The 22,022-nt window shown below is 43.4% G+C and overlaps 1 protein-coding gene across 3 annotated transcripts in view; it reads left to right on the top strand.

The window, feature by feature from the left end:
• Positions 1-1,434: 1,434 nt before the first annotated feature.
• tle2a (TLE family member 2, transcriptional corepressor a) overlaps positions 1,435-22,022 on the top strand; it is a 36,274-nt gene continuing 15,686 nt past the window's right edge. For 2 of the 3 annotated variants that reach the window (XM_068591302.1, XM_068591304.1), the window contains exons 1-2: positions 1,435-1,974; positions 11,961-12,145. In XM_068591302.1, coding sequence (XP_068447403.1) covers positions 1,951-1,974; positions 11,961-12,145 — 209 coding nt within the window. In that variant the 5' untranslated portion in view covers positions 1,435-1,950. The remainder of the gene's footprint in view (positions 1,975-11,960; positions 12,146-22,022) is intronic. The other variant, XM_068591303.1, reaches the window with a different exon arrangement.

The following is a 22,022-nucleotide window of genomic DNA, read 5'->3' on the forward strand; positions in this document are numbered from 1 at the left end:
AGACGCACACACACGCTCACACTTTTTTCATCACCCGTGTGTGCACTCTCCCTCTCGTTCAATCTCTAACCCTCCTACTGGCTCGTCTTTCTCAGCACCCCCCTCCCCCCTGCTGTCCTTCATCCTTTATTCTCATCCTCCTCCCTCCCTCCCTTCTTCCCTCCCTCTCTCCCTCCCCCTCTGCGTTTCCTCTGTCTCTTTCTCACACACACACATGTATCACACAAACACGCACACACACCCATCTATATTTTCCAACTCCACCTCTGGCAGGTTGTGATTTCCACTGTCAGAAATTGCTTTTTCAATATCTCTCTCTCTAATTATGAGCCCCGCCAAAGGGGTCGTGCCACCAGAATACCAATTTTTTTTCCACCATTTCTTCCTTCTTCTGCAGAATAATTCTCCTTTTCCAGGTACCAACAATGCGCATATTCAATATATATGCAATCGTTGCAGCATTATCACTGTTATATTTCAGTGAGTTCTGCAGGCTCTGATTGAGATGCATTTGGTCTTTGCATGTTTGGTCAGCTTCCTGTGGTCGTGATTAATTTTTGACTTCTAGAAATGAGTGGGATGATGCAGAAGTTAGAGCAGAGTCTATTTATTTCCACACCAACAAGGACGAATTGGGGGAAATGTAAGATTTTTCAACGCATTGATGGTTTGTGCGGAGGGAAAAAAGAAAACCACTGAATCTTGATACAGCCGCCACACAACTCCTCGCACTCTCAATCACTCCCTGTTCCCAGGAAAGGGTTAACCTCACAGAGCAGTTGTAGCCGGCTTGATTGACGTGCGGAGCATTGTGCTACCTATACCCTCCAATCAGCAAACGGTCAGCACGCCCCACGTGGGTGTTCTCAGCGCTCATTGGCTCATTTTACCAGTGTTTACCGTGCCGAGGCCGAGCCCCACGTGGAGATTTCATTCAATCACTGAACAATTCTTCTGAACCCCGTCTTTCTAAAGAAAAGCTTCTTTTTTTATGGTATTAAAATAAAAAAAAGATAATTGTGTAGTTAGGTATTCTAATCACCATGCAACACTAGGAAGAAAAGAAAAACGTGCAAGATTTTCTTGTCAAATATAAGCAGGCTATGTGAAGAACAGCATTGTGGGAATGCTCGATGTTCTGGACTCTCCACTAGTTCTAATTTTAAATGGTAGATTTAGATTCAATTATATTTTCTTGAGAGACAGAGAGAGAGAGGGAGAAAAAAAAAAGAACATCACCAAACCATCACACGGTTATTAATTTTAATAAAACAAACGGTGGGGGGAAAGCAGTGTCTTTAGGTCTCCTCCCCCCTCCTTAAAGAAAAGCTACTCATATGTTATGTCCCATTGAGGATCAGAGAAGGGGGGGGGGGGGGAGTGAGAGAGAGGAGCGAGGGACTGGGAGTGTTGTGTGAAAAGAGTGCAGGCCAACGAGCGAGACAAAAGAGGCTGCGGCTACATTGAATGTGCCGGTGGTGTGTCCGTCTCCGAAGCCACAGGCAAACCACATTTCCCCCCCCTCCCCATCTGGCCCTTATGCTACGGACGGAGCAGCTATATCGGAGAGGGAAACCAATTCCGATATTATAATTGCTGGAAGCGCGAAGTTGAGGACTTGGAAGAAAGCTCCCTCGGACCCCGGGTGTCTCTCCTCTCCTCTCCTCTCCTCTCCCCGTCCTCACTACACGTCGAGTGCGGTGCGGTGTGCGGTCGGAGATATAACCCAGAACAAAGGAGTCTTGAGGCGAGGAATGAGCGAGCCGAGACTAGCTTTGCCATCGCCTTTGAAACCGGGCCAAATGCCTCTCTGAGACCGACAATAGTACATCGGCTGCGCGTATTTCTCGACGAAGCTTTCCGCCCCGAAAAGGGAGAAAGAAGAAGAAGAAGAAGGACAACAAAAAAAAAAAAAACGCACACGGAGACACACACAAGTCGGCGGCTACAATGTTTCCTCAAAACCGACCACCGGTAAGTAAGCTACGCTACTCTGTTACCGTCCACACGCAGTTTAACGAGGTTATTGTCTTATATACGGAACCTCCATTAAATGCAACGTATAGCTAACAAACTAGGTTGTTTAAATAAACGTATTGGAGCCTCAATAAGAAAGTGCAAGCCGAAATGGTTCTGTCTTTGTCACCCTTTCTGTGTATTTCCGGGGACTCCTTTGTGGGGGGGATTATAACACAATATATAATCTAACATAGGCTGATGAATACAACACACTAGCTTCTTTACCTTTTTTATATTAACGCCTTGTGTAATCTATGAAGGTCAGGCAGATTGCTGTCAGTAGGGTTTATTAGTCCAACGTCCAACTTTGCTCATTGTCTTTGTGTGTGGATCTCATGTCCTTGGTGACCACCACCAGCACCAGTTTGGGAACATGGAGCCTCCTTCTATTCCCATACTATTGTGGAGTTGACCCAGATGATGAAGTGTGTGTGTGTGTGTGTGTGTGTGTGTGTGTGTGTGTGTGTGTGTGTGTGTGTGTGTGTGTCCTTCCTCGCAGGCTTGTGAGGGGGGAGAGTGAGTCAGCTTGGCTTGTTGACACCTTACCTCAATGGTCTGCTCTTCTCAAGTGCCACTCGTTGTTTTCCCCAAAAAAAATCTCATTTTTTAAAATTTATTTTCAATCGCATCGAGGGTGATTCACGCCCCCTGGTTTTTACTGATTTGATGGAATGGAAACTAAAGGAAGATGGTCACTTTTGCCAAAAGTCTTCGCTGCATTGGCTGGTAATATCGCTGTCAAAATTAGAAAGAAATTGGCTTGTCGTCTGTGTTTTGAGATGGATCTCTGTAAGGTTAGGGAGCAAAATCCATGCTGCATGGCTTTAATTTGTTTTAGTCGAGTTAGGTGGAGAGCTTTTGAGCAGACTGAAATACATAAACACTGGTCCTCGAGCTGTGTGAAGTATCAATTAAGACCTGCTCATTTGCCTAACCCTCATCTACATTCCTCAGCCATGCCACCCTGCACCCCACCCCTGACAGTGCATTGATATTCAAACCAGATTAAGCACAATGTGAAGTATAACTTCAGGTGTGCGTGCCACTTTAATTCATTCTTCTCAAATGATTTTGTGCAGGTAAAGACTCTCCTAAAAAACATTGTTTTAAACTTTGCTGCCTTTATGTGTTTGCATGAGGCTTAAATTGCATCCATCATTGTAACTTTTATTATTTCAGTACTTCCTTTTGAGCAATAAAAAGAACTTGTGAGTCTCCGCTATCCAAACACACAGCACATACACAAACATTACACACACACCGGCAGCTGTGTATGTAGTATAGCTGACTGCAGGAAGGCAGGGCAGGAGGCAGACTGTGGGTCTGTGGTTTGCACTGTAAACCCAATCCCTCTCATCCAGCCTCTCCTCGCTGTGTTCCTGTGAGAGCTCCAAACCACATCTTAATGTATGGGCAGGCGTCCCAGGGTGAGAGGAGCAGACTGCGGCAGGTCTGGGTGGAATGTTAAGGCCAGCGGCCCTGCTTCATTTCAGCCCTCCGCAGAACTCAACAGTACCACGTGTGACACCCGTCCTCAAAGTCTCCGACCATCAGCAGCTCTTGTTTGCACCTCGGAGCGAAGGGCCACTCAACCCGGCAAACTGTTTAATCTCCGAAATGCAAGTCTGGCAGTAACCTGTCATCACTGCGTCCTGGTCGGCTGTGAAGGATGTGACCCATATATTATACCGACACATGACTCGTAATAACACGTGTATAAATATAACATAAATACAAAATGAAGAATAATGGGAAATATATTTCGCAATTAGGAGTATTTTCAGATACTGAACAGGATACTTTGTGGCTGTTTAACATACAAGTGTGTAGCTTGATAGTGCGTTGACCAAATGCAGTACATCAACTGAACTTCTCACCAGAGATTCAAAATCTAATTGTGTTCAAAGATGTAATTAAGTTGTGGTGTCCACAAAACATGGAAACATGACATGGAAACAATCTTTAAAAAATGCTTCAGGCACTTCTATTTGCCGAGATGATTAAGGGATTTCGCCAGATGCAGTATACTATCTAAGACGTGTGTCTGGGATATGTCTGACGTGCCCGTCTGTCTTGAATCCTAAATGTTCTGCAGGAATGAGCCATAAAACACAGGCATGAGATAGCGTTTTTGCACTTCTGGTCCCCATCTCTCTGAGTCAGTTTTTTTAATGGGTTTTTGTTTTGGTCTTTCCTGGGGGGAAAAAACTGTCTATTGTGTCTTTTGAAACATTTACATGTTTTGAACATGAACAAGGCATTTGCTAACAAGTGTCTATATGGGACGACAAAAGGGTCTTCCCGCTGACTAGATCACCTTTACAGCCTTTTTTTTTTTATACCTGCAGAAATGGCGTCATTTGTTTATAGCATGTCAGCTTTTTAGTTCTGCCGATTGCATTCAAAATCATAAAAGTGGTGATTATTTGAGCAGATTATCTTTATAAAAGAAACATGTAAGTATCATGAACACGTGTTTCCCACAGAGCTATTTTCTGCCAGAATCCAGAATCCAATGGAAAAATCCCATTGTGTATTTAGCAAGGGAACCAGGCAAGGGAACCATGAAAATAACATTCGTCCTACTTGAGATTACACAAAACTAATAGGCCTTGCACACAGAACGTGCCAACGGTGCTGCGACTACTTTTTACTGTGTAAGCGTTGGTGCATCACACGCGCTTTGCCCCAAAGTTTAACCCGGTTTCACCTCATTGTGCACTGAACCCAGCGAGAGCAACGCAAACCTTAAACTAATACATATAGAAAGACCTTAGCCAGTTTTCTGTAACACGATTGGATTGGTCCGAATATTATCAATAGCAATCAATTTATCCTGAACAATGCCCTCTGCTGGGGGAGGGGTTTGTTAAAAGGCTTTGTAACCACGGTGGGACCGTGGTTACATTTTTTGTAAGTTAGCCAGTCGGTCATACATATTTTATAGCATTTCATAATCCTATAAGGACAAAGAACAGGTTTCTTTCTAATAAGTTGGATTTGCTAATACAATTAAACTGGATTTGTTGATTAATTGTCTGACTGTTGCTCTCGTTGATTCCCGTGGACTCTCTCGAAATTGTTTGCGGACTGTACAGAGGCAACTCCAAAATCAGATGCTTCTTGTTTATATCAAATGAATTTGTTGGCACACACAAAAGATTAAGATAGCACTTTTATGAGTTGTATAATGGACTAGCATCATCTATCCCTAACTCTTCGTCTCTCCATCTTCTTTCTCCTTTTATCAGCCCAACCCTTTCAAGGAGGTGGTCTTTTTTTAATTCCTATCTAGTCAGTGAATATAAGGTCAGAGGGGAGACGCAGACTGTGGGGTGAGTACATTGAGTGAGTTGAGGCCTTCTCCTTATCCTCGGCACTAGCATAAAGCCAGCCTCCACTCTCCCAGGCCTAGCATGCTTTTAGCTCTTTATCACCACTGTTGTCCAGCGGCGAGAGTGTGGCTATCGATCAGGAGCTCGCCTGCTTTGCTCAGCCGCCGATTAGATGTAGGGAGCGAGGCGGAGAGGAGAAAGAAAAGGGAGAAGAAAACAAAGGAGAAGAGGCTGAAGGGATCTCAGGTTTACACAAGCTGTTGTGGAGGTGCGTCTCGGTGGAAGGAACAAACGAGCTGAGGGGGTTACCTAATAAAAGAAGGCACCTCCAGCAATTAAGCCAGCTGACAGGCAAACTGTGGCGCTCCGCTAATGTGGGCTGACAGCAGGGAAATTTGAATAACGAGGCTTGCGGGAGGAAGGAGAGAGGAACGAGAATGCGGAGGGGGTCGGGGAGGGAGGGGAGAAAGCTGAGAAAAGAAAGATGTGTGGTGCTAATGAAACAGGTGCCTGGCAGCGTCTTTGAGCGCAGGAATCATTGAGAGACTACCAGTGTCTTTTTCCAGCGCAGAGCGAAGCAGATAGCCACTTGATGAGAGGTGGGGGCAACCTGTGTCTTTTTTTTCCCCCGCCACAAGCCGCTTTAACAATGCAAATCCCCGCTGAATGTTGACAGTTGTGTTTGAATAATTTCGATATAAGAAGCTTTCACATCAAACGTGTTTGAGAAAGGACCGTGTATTGACACGTTTCATGGCCTTCAGAGATGGGGAGGTGTGCTTTTTCGGTATGTGTGGGTGGATACACAGCGACGCACATTTTAGAAATACTGTTCCGGGTTAGACTTACTGTCAGTGCGTCCTTGGTGGTAGCCAGATGAGAGAGAGAGAGAGAGAGAGAGAGAGAGAGGGAGAGAGAGCTTGGTGGGTGTTTACTCTGATGATCGACTGACTCTGTGGCTAAGCAGTGTAATTAGTGGCCTGACTAATGGGCCACGCTTTATGGGAGGCAGCAGCGCACCATCTTCCTCCCTAAAGGAGGCCGAAAAAGAGACGGAGCTCCAGGAGCGAGAAAAACGGTATGCTTTTTTTTTGTTAGCGATGCCATCTGTCGGTTCAGCTCCAGACTGAAATATCTCAACAACTGTTTGCTGGATTAAGAATAAATACATTGAAAAATATTCAAGGTATAGAGAAGATAGACCCTAATGATATTGGCTATCCGCCTGACTCGCCATCACGAGACTCACATCTTTCTTTTTTACATTTCTTTGTCTCGACACCAGGATTGCCATCAAATTTGTTAGAAACATTCATGTTCATCCATCATTAGGTTAAAATCTTAATCTGTCTAATACAGTTGTGGCCACACTTTGATTATGGCCCACATGCAGACTGCATAAGGAATTGAAGGCCCAACAATAGTAAAAGTGTAGTTTTCAACCAATTACACGGCAAGAGAATCTGTGTTTTATAGACCACAAAACCGCATGTACCGTAGAACATTAATTTTCTATCAAAATAACTACGCAAGACCATTTGACAGTTTAACGTTTGCGGTACTAGTTTATTGGTGTGCCCACACATTGTGAAAAGTATTACCATATCTGCTGCTTTTCTAATTCATATGAATGAAAACATGTTATGGTGGGTGCTTAGGCCATAAATACAACTTAATATTTGATGTAAATGTAAACATAAGATGCAAATCTTAAGGTGGTTTGGCCACCCCAGCAGAACCCCAACAGTTTTTGGTTTAAGATCAAATGCCTGTATGACTAAGACATTCCCATCAGCACCAGCTGTACCTCATTAGCAAATGTTAGCATGCTAACGGACAAAACTAAGAGGATAAACATGTTAAACATTTGCAATGCTTAGCATCGCTATTGTGTGAAATTCTCCCGTCAAACGGTGGGCAGAGTCGGTGTTCATGATTTGCAGTAAATGCAATATGGCAGATAAGAAACGTGCATGTGGCAGCTATAAAGTAGTGGGAGCTTTGTGTATAAGACAACTTGAAGAGTTGTCTTTTTTTATGCTTCATGTAAAAAAAAACACTTTTTCATTGGTGAAACTGTCCAAAGGACGGAAAGGAAAATATAAGGGGTCATCCGAGAGGAATCCATTTATCTTCTCTGCTCCCACAGACGCACAAAGAAGATCAAGGAGTGTTCTTTTTAAGGGAGCCGAAAATTCGTATCGTCACACGACCACATAATAACGCTGATGGCCCCATTTCAGCTCCATTAGCAAATCATGTATCACTCTGTGGGTCAGTGTGGCCAGTGAGGATTGAGACACGTCTTGCGGATTCACATCGATATATGACGTAGGAGCAACAGCCATGTGTGATACAATAAAGTGCATGTGTGCTTGTAAATACTTGTGGAAACTGCGTCGTGCACACATACACTTAGTGTTTGTAGTGTGTGTGTGTGTGTGTGTGTGTACACGTGTGTACATGTGTGCAGGGGTGGGGGGTTAGAGCAAGGATGTGAGGTCATAGTGGTTTGTTGCTTGCGGTGTAATTAGTGGTAACTCAAATGAAAACAGGAATGATTTCATTCAGGGAATGCCGCACTGTTAATGGTCCCCTCACATCAGAATTTTATGTGCGCACAGATGCTGTTTTTCTGCACATTTTTTCTGCACACGTTTGTTTTCACATTAGTGTTTCGTGTCTCTGCGTCTTTGTTGCATGTCACCTTGGATATGATACGCTTGCCGAGTATATAACCTGATTTGTTGCTAGCACAGTACTGTGCTTGGTGTTAAGCTGTCACCCAGTTAGCATTTTAACATCCTTATTGGATTGTTTCCTACAGTATCCTATTGAAGGGATGTGAGGTTTGATTTTTGAATAATTTGTATTCCTATAGATGGCTTGTTCACACTCTCTCTCTCTCTCTCTCTCTCTCTCTGTCTCTGTCTCTGTCTCTCTCTCATCCCCTCATCATCAGGTCCTCATTTAATCAATGCAATTGACTTAGGCCTTCCAGGGCTAAGAGAGAGATTAGTGTGATTTGAACGTGTGTGCGTGCACATACATCTGATGTGACGGGGTCTTGGGTTTTTCCTCATTCAGCTTTTGCAATAAGTGGCTTTAAACCCCATAACTTTAGCCTTTCTTTCTTGGCTCTCTAAAACTGAACGGATCACAACCTTAACGTCAGGCTAAACACGTCCCCACTGATTCATTTAAACAGATGAGTATTTATCAGATGATCTCTAATCATATCGGAGAAAATCTTTCCCCCCTTACGCTTTCCAATCTCATGCCATCCTTCCCCTTTATTACAGAACCCGACTTTGTGTGAGGCACAAGAAGATCCAGTCTGTAATTGTGTAACAGCGATTTTCAGTCCATGTAAGCTTTGTTCAAGGGCAGACGGCATGTCACTTGTTTGCTTTCGAGCCAGGACACGGCCAAGAGGGAGGGAATAACTGAGTGTAGGATTATCAGGTAAGGCTCCCAGGCTAGATCCATTCCCAGAGGTCACGGGGTCAGCTCGACAACCTGACCTCTCACATTAAAAGCCAGCTCAGCTGTTTGCTTGATCAGGAGTGAGGACAGACGGTGGTTCAAAGGAAACATAGGGAGTAGACATGGAGCGATTGCATAAAAGCCATATTGCGTCAGTTATTCTTCAAAATAATTGCGATTCACAATATTATCTCAATATACTTAAAACTCTTAAATGGCAGCAGAACATATTGGAGACACTTAATCTTATTAAATTAAGAAACTAATTTGTATTGCATCACAGATGGGACGATTAACAATTAAACAACCTGAAATAAGATAATCTTATGCTTCCTCTGTGTAAATAAAAGATAAATACATAAAACATTAAAGCCACATTGTTTGATTCTGTTCTTTTTTTCTGTGATAATCCCTGCATTTTAAAATCAGGCTCCATTGTTCCCTTATCTACCATGATAGCAAGACAGTTAAAAAAAATAAATCTAAATCATCTTGTATCGTCCTACTCCACGTAAGGAGTAGGACAGAGGTTATGCATGTTGGGATAGGATCAATGCCGTGCCAGTGTTTTTGAGACGGCATCTGCCTTGTGCGTCCAGTCTAGTCTAGTGTGAATCATCACAACAACAAACTCATCAGAAGTCTAGAGTTGTACAAAGGCCACAAGGTCCTGAGGAGCGGAGCCAGCAGAGATACGGTGGTTTCCTGTCCCTAAAACAAAATTATCTATATTTGAACAGCACAAAATAAAACCGAGGAGGAGGAGGAGGAGGAGGAGGAGGAGGAGCTCTTTCTTCCTCCTTTTATAAAATGGCCTTGGTGCTCTTTTCTCCCCCCCTGTGAAGAGTAATTGGTGTGTGTGTGTGTTGTGAAAAAGGAGCGGAGACTGTGTGTGTTTAATCATGTTTTTTTGTGTGAGAAAAGGGAAGTGTGTATGTGCGGACGAGACAAAGTGTGTGTGTGTGTGGCTGTCTGTGCTCTACGAGGGGGATCTAGCCGACAGATTGAGAGCAGCTTGTTAGAAAGAGGAACAATGAGGCCACAGCCCCTCCACTATCTTCTTTTTTTGTTCCTTTTGCTTGTTCTTTCTCTTTTTCTCCTTTTTCCTCCCTTTATTCCATCCAGTCTGTCCTCTCCTGCTCTTCTCTGTATATTTCCGACTTTCTCACTTGCTAGTCCAACTCATATCTTTCCATCCAGTCTATCCTCCTTTCCTTCCACCTCTTCAGTCTATTGAACTGGTATCTCTCTTTCTCTTCACACTCCCCCTCTTTCCTCCATATTTGCTTCCCCCTCTCTTCAGGATGTTTCACCTGCTGAAACACCTCCCACTCTTTCTTTTTTATCTTTCTGCCCTCAGACACTGTCACTTCATCTCCGCACATGTAGACATACATGTTTGTACTGTAGGTGGTGCGTAGGCACACTCCGTTCTCGTTGCGTCAACATGCCGACATATTAAACACAACATCTTTCATACACACGCCCCCCGGCATTCTTTTCGGCGTGGAGTTGAGTGATGTTGTGATTAAGTGGTTAATTAAACATCATTAAAGTGTGACAGACATTGCAGGTTTGAAGGACATCAAGATGTAAGTTGTGTGTGTTTAAATAAAATAATACAAAATAATCATCAGTGCTGTAAATCCAGGCTGCCCACGGCCCACATGTATGCCTTCTGTCATTGAACTCAGCTTGTGGGATATTTCATTGAGATGGAAAAGTGAGCAGATTTTTTTTAGTATTCCCTCGGGATGCATTAAAGAAAAGGGTACAGCAGCAGAACCTTTTGGGGAAAATAAATAAATAATAAAGATGAGAATATATCCAATATTTTAATGCCCAGTCTGGTTATCCTTTTTTGTTTTGTTTTGTGTATGTTTGTTGTTTAACAAAATGTAATGATCACACCTGCAAGGAGAAATGTCAAAAAATTAATTATTTAGTCACACACAGAAATTGAGCCCATTATAATAATTCCCCAGTGAGCCAGATGATGTCAAACAAAGTTACACAACCAGTTTAGGCACACACAAAAAAAACTTTCACTCTTCCCCTAACTTTCCAAGGACAGCTGTTACTGCTGTAGCAGCTGGATTGTGCGCTTACAACTCTACATTTGTTATAAATCTGCCAAAAAATTCAACTTGATCTATATTATAAAACGCATCCAGAAATAAATAGAATGTACAGGGTTATTCTTTGAATTTTGTCAGATTTGATCAGCTCTAGCAATCGTATTTGGCAAAGAATATGTCCTTCCACAATTTTTTCTTCCTTTACACTTTTCAATAAGGCTGGAAAAAAAAGAACAAAAAGTGTTCAACACAATGACAAAACTCTTGCCCTCAGCCAAATTAAAAGTAGTCTGGGCTTTAGTGAACATTACAGTATGAGACTATCACTAACCTCACGTCGTACTTGACCAATGTGCAGCTTGTGAACCGGCTGTCTCGGGCCCCTGTTGGCCTCTGCTCTCTGTTATTTTGACAGAAAGCCAAATAGACTGACAGACGTACGGCCCCCACCGCCCTGCCAGTCCAGCGCTCTGCCCCCTTTTGTCTGCCTGTCCCGCAGCATTACCCCTATGGTTGTAGTCTCCTAATTGCTCTGAACCCTGCAGAGATGGGAGACTAAGTACCGGGTCGGGAGGGGTCTTCAGTTATGATGGGCTTTCTCTCCCCCCACTGCTCTATTTCTTTCTTTTCTTCTACTCAGACTCGCCATTAAACAAAGTGTGCTCATTTGGCTAAGACGCCGTTGTACCTCTCCACCCTCTCATCCAAGTCTTAGGGACCCTATTCACATCTGGCTCCGCTGGCGTCTCTGTAATAGGCAGCCTCTCACAATAGTTAGACACGGACATACTGGTGTGCATGTACAGATGGGGTGCTCATGTGGATCTTTGCTTCCTGTAGTTGTTTTCGAATATTCTTTTGTGAAGGCAGCTCTTGTTTGAAAAAACTATTTCAGTGACGTGGTATCTTTATGATATGAGTTGTATAACACTGAAACTACCTAATAATAATTTACAAAGGGATGTGGACACCTTTTTTTTCCAATTTTTAAGAGTTACTGAAACTATTGTGTACTAGTAAATCTGTTATTAAAATCCTTAAGTTGGCTTTCTTCGCTTCTCAGGCCCCTCTTCAGCCCCCCCCGGGGTCCTCGGTGTCAGTGGTGGCGGCGGCGGCAGCAGCAGCCGCAGCGGCCTCGGGGACACCCCAATCGCTGAAGCTCACCTACCCAGAGACTTTGGACCGCATCAAGGAGGAGTTTCAGTTCCTCCAGACCCAGTACCACAGGTGAGCGTTGGAGAGAAACGTCAACACAAACACTGTACTGCCCATGTCACTGGGCATTTACACCAAGACGTCAGCGTTTTAAAACAAATGCAAGCACGTACAGGTAAGATGATTAAATATGAGCCAGGAACGAAAGTTGGGGGAAAAGATCAATGGCTTTAAAGGCTTATCAGACACCAAAACTCTGCACAATGGTGTATAATTCGCTGTTGTAACAATCATGTTATAATCCATATAGACAGCTGATTATACACTTGCATGCACTTAATTGATCAATACAGTGTTTTGCCAGACAACACAACATTTTCTTTGCCTTCTCTTGCGCTGCTATCTCACATGTGGACATGCACAGACCCACAATCTGTGATGATGCAAAGCTATGTGATGTTTTGATTAACTTAATTTTTTCCTTCAGGAAAGACGTACGCATACATAGGCTTACAGCTCGAGCTGGTAGTCTTCTGCAAAACATTTTTTAAATTGTCATTACAGCCATACAATAAATATTTCATCAAATGTTCTGACCAAGCAAACAAAAGAAATCCAGTGTCTGCGGCTGTCGCAGGACTGTAATGAGCCGGTCCAATCATTGAATTTTGGCCCGACTGTAATGTTTGAACAGCCTACCTGCCTGAGCACCAACAAGCCATGTTTGCCGTTTACGTTCATAATTATATTTTTGTGGGGCTTTGGAGGGAGGCCTGAAGAGTATTTGGCGACTTCCTCTGTAGATTTGGGACTTTTGAAGCTGCTAACTATTTCCATTGGAAATTAGTATGCAACACTGTACTGGTTTCTTTATTTGAACATCTTAAATGTACTGTGCTCTTGCTAATTTCTCAACATCACCCACCCTAGCTTTAAGTATGCAGGCTGCTCTTTTTGCATTACTGTATGGTGTGTTGAATGTGCAAGAATGTGCCCAGAACGCCTTTGAATGTGGGATTTGGAGCTGGCTGTAGAGGCCAACCCTTTTCTTTTCCCTCTCTGTTCTCGTGGCACAATTTCACAGGGCCCCCACCCACTCAGCCCCCCACTCTTCTCCTCTCATCCTGCTTTGATTTAGCCGGCCAGAATATACCCTCCCTCCCTTTCTGTCCCACTTCAAACTTCTTTTGTACGCTGCCCCTGGCCAGAGCCCCTCTAACCCCTGGGGCTACTACTGCTTCCCTGTACACACACAGATGCCTCTGTTTGTGTTGTGGTGTGTGTGTGTGTGTGTGTGTGTGTGTGCATGCCTGTGCATGCCTGTGTGTCTTTATCCTTCTGTCCGTTCTGCTTGTCACAAGCTCAAAACTCAGTCAGACCAACACTGAGCCGAGAATGCCTGAATCCACAGAGGTACTTTAGACTCGACCCCCGAAATAGGACTGAAAGATGGGACCTGAAATCTGAAGGATAGATCATAAGCTTTACTAGTCTTTTTGCAATCCATTTATATTACCGTTATCATGTTGGCTTAATTCTGATATGTTTTTCCTGTTGCCTGTTGAACTTCTGGATTTCGCCAGTTCACCACTTTATGTATCTCCAATTTCACTTGGATGGGAAAACATTTTGACTACAAATGACTTTGACCAAAATGATCTGAGGAAGAGTGTGTGTGTGTGTGTGTGTGAGTGTGTGTGTGTGTGTGTGTGTGTGTGTGTGTGTGTGTGTGTGTGTGAGTGTGTGCGCGTGTCTTTTTAAAGTGTTCTCCATAACACAACTGCTAGATTAGCTCCCACATGCCTACACTTTACCAGCTCAACACTACAGACTGTACTGCTGGCCATATCTGTATCTTGATATCCTTTTTGATATCTGGTTGGTCATCCTGATTTACATTTAATTTTTGTCTGTTCGGGAGAAAGTCTTGTGTACGACTCAGAGGATGATCCAAGGTTGTCACCCTGCAACCAATCAGGAAAATAAATATTGTTAACCACCATTTGAGTAGCACTGACCTAAACAAATCAAGTTTCTTTCAGTAATTCCTGAATGTGTTGGTTAAGACGGTGTGATCCATAGCGCCTTAATGCACGAGCATTACAAGGGCAGAGCACAAAGAGGCCTCACAAGACCCGACCTTAAGAGAGAATAACAAATAATTAATATATATATATATGCATGCTGCCTGTTATTTACAAGATTGGTATGCTAAAGTCGCATTGCTATTACACCTGCTTGTGTATGAATTGTACAGTTAAAGTCCGTTCTTAGTGCAAAACAAAGGGACAGTTGCATGAGCAGCACTATGGACAGCATTCCACATCAAACAAGCAAGACTACAACAATGTGCAGCTCAGGGGACATTTTGTTCTCCTCCCTCGCTGCTTGATAATGGCGAACATACACTGAAAAAGACCCACTATTTTTAACCACCTGAAATTTGAAGAAAAAAAAAAAAAACATACACAGAAAAGATATTAATAATATGATTGTGGCCCACTCACTTGCACTCACCAGGAGAAAACTCTTCTGAAGGTAAGATGGTAGGCAGTATTATATTGATTCTTTGCTTGTATGTGTGTTTTTTTTATTAAAAAAAACTGTCATTCACGCAGGTCAGCTAGGCTGTTAACCTAGGTTGGTCCTGACGTATTGTGACGGAGTTCTGAATGAATGCCGTTGAGGCCTTTTGTGAAGGAGGGAAGGGCCCCCAAAACCTCCGTAGCCCCAGGGACTACAGTAATATTAAGGTGCGTCTGGGTGTGATGATCTGCTCTCCTGGCAACCGTTTAACGTTACACTGTTTGTTACAAAACACCTGGAGCTTCGCCCTTTTGCCAAGCTCTGGTACTGAGAAGGAAGGTAAACAATAAATGAGATGATGAGATTAAGCACACGATTGGGAGCAAGAGCCGTCTTGTGATTCCATCTGCATCTTCCAGCTTTGATACCACACCGTGCTGTTGTAGCAGGCCTGGATCAGGTTTCCAGGAAAGCTTTGTTCAAACCTTTTTACAAGTGTCTCCGCGGTCTACAGGCTGTTCTGACACAAATCACAGCAGATTAATTCATTGTAACCAAGAGTACTGTGAGCCGTAGCTCAAAAGCTATTGGAACCGTTCATGAATGGGGCTGTTCATGGGATTTATTTTTATTTTTTTATCATAACTTATATTGTATCGTAAACCTGTGTTTGCCACGGAGCTTGTTTTTGGCAATAAACTAAAATCCCATGCGGAAATCCCATTTATTTGTTTTGTCGAGGGAAACTTTGGGGGTTGACCTAAAAAATGCGTCATCCCTGCAGCCGTCTATTGCCCAGTCCTATGCTGATGTAATTTCCAATCTATCTTTCCGTGCTTGGAGCTGAAATATGGATGGAAATTAATATATTTCTTTACCTAACTTTTACCTATGCTTTTTGTGTTGGCGTGTTAAGAAAATCACCCAGGAGTCCATTCATGCATGTCACAGTCTCTTGAGCCAGATGCTACTTTCAGGTCATAAAACCACCATTATGTTGTAAAATAAGGAGTTGCCCCTTAACATCACAAGCAGCACCGTTAACCCACTTGACTCTTTCCATGAGGTGTAACTCTCGAGCGTCTGGTATACTCTGACGCGTACGCTGACAGCTGTTGAAGCCGCGGATGTGTAGTAGATATGTTTTAAATTGTTCGCTCGGTGGACTTGCTCCGAACATGCGCACTCGATTGCTAAACGACCACTTGTTGTGTCGTGATTGCCGCGATGCACGTGTCCACATAGAAAATAAACGCAGATCCACATGATTCTCAATCCGATTGCATGATTCACCTTCATGTGATCACACCCACCTGTACACGACAGAGAACATGACCTGGGCGCCCACAGAGCCAGACGCTAACGTACTGACCCATTTACGTAGACGCTCAATTCCGATGCATGTGCATTCGCACATTTCCACACGTACGGGGCCGTCCCAGTTATCTCCACTCACAACTAGCGACTCAGAAATAGCAGGGCATCGTTGTGCGTTTTGACTGCAGCGACGGTGACTGGATTCTGATAGATGTTGGATTAGACGGAAGGAAATAGACGGTGGGAAGGGATTAGCGCTGATGAGCAGCAACTCCCTCTGTGCGTGCGTGTGTGTATAGCAGGGTGTGTTTCTAAATGTGTGTGTGTGTGTGTGTGTGTGTGTCTCTTGTTGGTTTTGGTGCCATCTGTGTTGGTTGGTATGAAGGGATGAGAGATTACTAAGGACGCGAAAGAAAGAGAAGGGTTCATTAATTAAAGGGTCATTGGGGGGTCAGCTACTTTGATTTTTGCTGTGGGTGTGTGTGTTCACTCTAAACGGGCTGTAATCAGCAGACTGAGGGGAGATGGGAGGAGCTGCTGACACATAGCTCTCATTACTGTAATTCTCTTTCTATAAACACACACACACACACAGACACACACACACACACACACACACACACACACACACACACACAGGTTGCTTTGTCTGTGTGTGTGTGGTCTGTAGAGGGAAGATAGGCTCTCCACTTGCCGCTAACATGCTGCCACTCATCCCTTACGAGCCCCTCTACTCGTCTCTTCCCAAATACTACCCAGCTGTAGTAACTGCCACACAAACTATGTGTTTGTCATCTTTAAACTATTTGTTTGTCACCCCGTCACATGCTACGTTTTGGTAAAAGAATAAGTTTAGACGGAACACAAAACAATAGGAGCATAAAAGAATAAGATAAGATAGTTTGGTATGATGTTCCTCTTTCAGACAGAAGTCATATTGAGCTTGTTTGGGCTCATTTATAAAAATGACTGCTGCCACAGGTTGAGCTCATTCACAAAAGCGCTGAAACAGTTGGTCAGTTAATCGAAAATGATTGTTATCAGTCGAATGTTGGCTGCTTCCAACGAGTGATGAGCTGCTTTTCTCTGGTTTACATTGATCGTCTGCGTTTTCGGCTGTTGGCTGGACAAAGCAAACCATTTGAAGTTACCTTGAACTTTGAACAAACGTAATGGTCACTTTTCATTATAGGTGCGTCCTTTTACAAAAATAATAATTTGTTGAGCTGAAAAGATAACCGTTTTGTTTTGCCAATTAATTGAAATTGACAATATGAAATTAAATTTCCACTCCTGATAGAAATGCCTGTTCATCAGTGCTTAGTCGTGGCAGAGCTGCATGGAATAATGCGTGAGTGTGTGTGAGTGGTAGAGTAGCTGTAGGTTGTTTCAGTGGCGCAGAGAGGTTTGGTTTATCAATAATTAATGTGTTGTAAAGTGAACGGTCGCATACCTGCAGACTGGCGGGCTAAATGGTCCTGACACTGTAAAGGCAGGACACTAGTGCAGCCGCTACATGGTGTGTGTGTGTGTGTGTGTGTGTGTTCTTTACTGGCTGGTAGTGCTGTATTTGTACAGCACTTGTGTCGGCAACGACGCTTGTTTGCCAAGACGACGACGGGCCTCAGACTGCAGAACAAGTTAAAGTTCTGAACTGACGGAGGCACCAGACTTGGGAGCAGCATGTGAGGATTAACAAGGATCTGAAGGTTTAGGGATGAGAGATTTCTTTTGCCTGGATATGTTACGATATTGAAAAAGATGTTTACCAAGATGTATGATTTTGCTGGGAAATGTGGCATTGAAATATTGGTCCACTTTGATAGATTTGTAGATGATTTGATGAATTTGGTAAAGAATTCATCATCAGTTTTCCCTCCATTTCACAATAGTTCTCATTGAATAAGTTTTGGGGTTTGAACTGTTGACTGGAAGACAAACGAAATGTTCCATTGGGCTCTGAACTTTTTAAAACTATTTATGACATGGTCTAAACCGCCGTACTAATGGATGAATAAGAACATAGAGAGCAGGTTAATGGATGTGGCGAGCCGGAGAAGAATGGCTAGAATGCAGTCTTGGAATCCACCAGCTAACATCTGAAGATTATTTCACTTTTTATTGATTTAAAATTGGCTTGTAAACTGGCTACTTGTGAAATAATCCGGTCTTCCAGCTCCTATCTTGCATTACAAGTTGTTAACCGGACTGTAAAATAAGTCTTGGCCTGGATATCCGCTGGCTACACCAGATCCTTAAAAATGAATTCCCCTCGCCCCCAGAGGCTTATCCATCGTGGCTGCTGGGTTCTGAAATGACCGAAAATATGATTTGTATATAAGAAAATGTACATAATGTAAAAATAATGAATTTGTTGACAATACTGAATACTTGACCAAGTACCTTTCAGTACTGGATACTCGGTGCTACATGCACTCAAAAGGTTTCCAAGCTTAACATTCAAATGAGATAAAGCCCATATTTGTAATTAGGAAATATAACTGTTATAAAAATGACGAGCCAGTGTAGTAACACAAGAGCATATTCACATTTATAAAGCTTGAACCAAGGCATCATGGGCAAAAAAATGGTATAAATAATAAATTGGTTATCAAATATGATCAAATACGGCCATCACTGTCACTATAAAATGTTCATATGGATAACAGGCCTAAGCCAGGGCATTAAAGGGCCTTGTTCTCATCTCACACTTCAGTTCCCTCCACTCCCATGTCTTTTAGACACGCAGTTAGCTAGTGGAATACTTTTTCATCTTTTAACTTTAATTGCAGAGCTGATAATTTTTCTTTTATCAGCTGGCACCAAGTGATTTTATAATTCTGTTCCTGCAGCCCTGCTCACACTGATCAATTTTCTCTTCTTGAATTCTAGTTAGATGAGCACATGCAGTCCTTAAAATAATCAATGAGGGAATAGTGAAATTAAAAGTATTGATAAGAAAAACAAACACTGGAAAGGAAGGCGTTGACATTTTCACAATACCCAGTAGCCCGTTTCAAACATGGAGACTAAGAATGCAGTCCGCACATTTGCAGCGTCTTAATTAGATGCTTCACTGTCTGTAGGCTCTCGTGTGTGTGTTTGTGTTTATTTAGCAGGTTTGTGTGGGTGTGCAAACTGTATGTGTGCTCACACGTGCGTTTTGTTTCTGTGTGCCTACATGTCTGCAGTATAATGCTGTAAGTGTGTTTGTTTAGTGTGTGAAAACACACACACGCGCACACACACACACACACACACACACACACACACACACACACACACACACACACACACACACACACACACACACACGGTGCAGCACTGACAGAGCTGTCTGAAGGCTGGCAGGCTGCAGATTTGTAGCGCGTGCGGCTGATCATCTTATCTCCTGTCACCGCCAGTGAAAGATTGGAGGAATGGAGCCCACCGTGGCACATGCACAGTAATATCTCCTTTTTTCTCGTTCGCTCTCTCTCTCTCGCTCACTCACTCAATCTTGTATTTTCCCTGCGTGGCTGTGTCTTTCTCTCCATCCTCCAAACCCTCTCTCTCAGTAAATGGGGCTGAGCCAAAGACTAATTATTAAAGGCAATCATTTCGACATGAAACACCCATTTCCTGCTCACTGCTCTCCTCCCCTCTCTCTCATTTTCTTCCCCCCTCTTTTATGCTCCAACAGAGTCACATAATGACACACACACACACACACACACACAAAAACACGCGTACACGCGTACACGCGTACACGCGTACACACATACACGTACACTCGCACAGTAATTTCATTCCTTGAAGTCCATTTTGTGGGGAATGGTTATTTCTTTCTGAGTGCAACCGTGGGGTCTTTCCTGTAAGCACAAGGTGTGTGTGTGTGTGTGTGTGTGTGTGTGTGACTGTGTGTGTGTGTCTTTCCTTCCTCGTAGTCTGGAGCACCTTGTAAAAGAAAAAAACAGGACACATTATACATCTTTTTGTTTTCCTGAATCTCTTCAGTAATATTTGATGGCATGGTGGTTTTGTGAATGGGGCCTCCGAAGAATAATTATTTTCAATCGCCTTTAAAATTAGAAAAAATTGCTGTGAATTCTGTATTGTGAGAGAGCATGCATCCATGAACCATAAGTTATCATTAAAACTTCATGTATGAAGCTAAAAGGAAATGATCAACAATATATTGTTTTAAGTAATTTTGCTAGATCAGGATGAGTTAAGAGAAATGAGGGGGAGAGAGAGCTGGGGAACAATACGTGACAGGATTTTGACAAATTTTAACGTCACCCATTGGTCGACATGTTTTTTTCGTAACCAATGAATGGAGGTTACCATATGTGGAATGTGGAGAGGTTTACAGTGACGCTGGATTCGGCTCTAGCAGTGACAACAACCTGTCAATCACAGTAAGCCCGCCCGAAAGCATACTCTGCTTTATGGTCTATTTACTCTAAACGGGACCATAATTTACTTAATGAACATCTGTATTGAAGAAGACTTGAAACTAGACAGTGAGACCATAAACTCATGTTTACAATGTTTACTGGAGTAATTAATCAAGTCAGAAGTAGAGTCATTTTCTCATGGACTTCCATACAATCCGACTTCTTTTTGCAACCAGAGAACTCGTCCTCTGCCGGTCAGGAGAAAGCCTGCAAGTGTTAAGACATTTTCACAGAACCGGAGGTTTGCGCTCAAATGTGAAGATTGTATGTTTCTCTGCGTTTATATAAACTAAATCTTGTGCTTTTTTTTGACTGTTGGTCAGATGGAAAAATACATTTTAAGACCTCTTCGGCTCTGAAACATTTTCCGACTTCTTTTCTTTTTATTCCACGAAGTGAGAACTCAACCAAAAACAATAATAAACAAATGAATTGGGAATGAAAACAATCTTGAATCTAGGTCTAATCACATCAGGAATTCGACAACAATCTCACTACTCTCTGTGCCGATCAATATTGTTATTTGTGTGCGTCTAGTAGTGTCGCTCTAGCTGTGCGTCTCCAAGCTCATCCCAAGTTGGTCATAGTGAACGCACACACACATTCACACACACACTCACACACACAGAGACACACACACAGACACACACACACACACACACACACAGTCACGTTAGTCTTTAGCCCAGCTGTGAGTGGCTTCTGCAGAGAGGCAATTCCACTGTAATAAAATCTGTAGGGTGGGTGGGGGGGGGGGTGGGGGGAGGTTAATCCTCACTACCCCACTCGCCCACCACCTCCACCACCCTCTCCCACTCTCCGCCGTGCTTCTCTCTCACCTCCCTCGTCCCTCTTCCCCTCAACTGACTGGCAATGATAAATGAGTCAATTATGTGTGTGTGTGCACGCCGCGCTGGAGAAGGAGAGCGGATGGGGCCGTTATTACCTGTTGCGGCTGGGGGTAATGTTGCGGTATTAATCATATTCTAATTTTCCTCCGCCAAACGACTCCCTCCACCTCCCTCAACCCACCACCAACTTCCCACCTCACCACAGCACAACCCCACCCCCATCCATCCATCTATCTGCTGCCCGCAAACAAGTTGGCGTAAACTGCAGACGGCCTCAAAATGGTCCAGCCCTCTGGGAGGGGAGGGAGAGGGAGGATGGTGAGGGATGGAGAGAGAGAGTTGCAGAGTAACGAGGGATGTGTTCTTATGCATGGACCTGATATACAAAGTGTGTGTACATACGCACATGCGCACATCCACCCATTGGCGTTATCCAGCTTTAGAGGACACCAGAGACTAGTTTGGGTGCGGGGAGAGTTGGGCAGAAACGGAGGATAGACAGAAATATGGGACACATGGGAGAGATGTTTTGCTGCTATCACTTCAGAGGTGTGTGTGTGTGTGTGTGTGTGTCTGTGTGTGTGTGTGTCTGTGTGTGTGTCTGTGTTTTTGTGGGAACGAGCTTCCACAGCAGGCCTCGCTGTGGCAGCCTGACATGCTCACAGACTGAGCAACAGACACAGGTCCTGACCAGAAGAAGAAGTGATTGTTAAAACAGAAAGGAAAAAAAAAAGATTTATTACACATCCAGACAGAACCGGCACTTTTGACCCACTTAAAGCTGAAGCTTTGACTTGGGTGAAACTTGGCAGACTG

The sequence above is a fragment of the Clinocottus analis genome, unplaced genomic scaffold (genome assembly GCF_023055335.1).
Source record: "Clinocottus analis isolate CAN_PGR_092001 unplaced genomic scaffold, fCliAna1.0.p SCAF_25, whole genome shotgun sequence".
In the NCBI taxonomy this organism is placed as follows: domain Eukaryota; kingdom Metazoa; phylum Chordata; class Actinopteri; order Perciformes; family Cottidae; genus Clinocottus; species Clinocottus analis.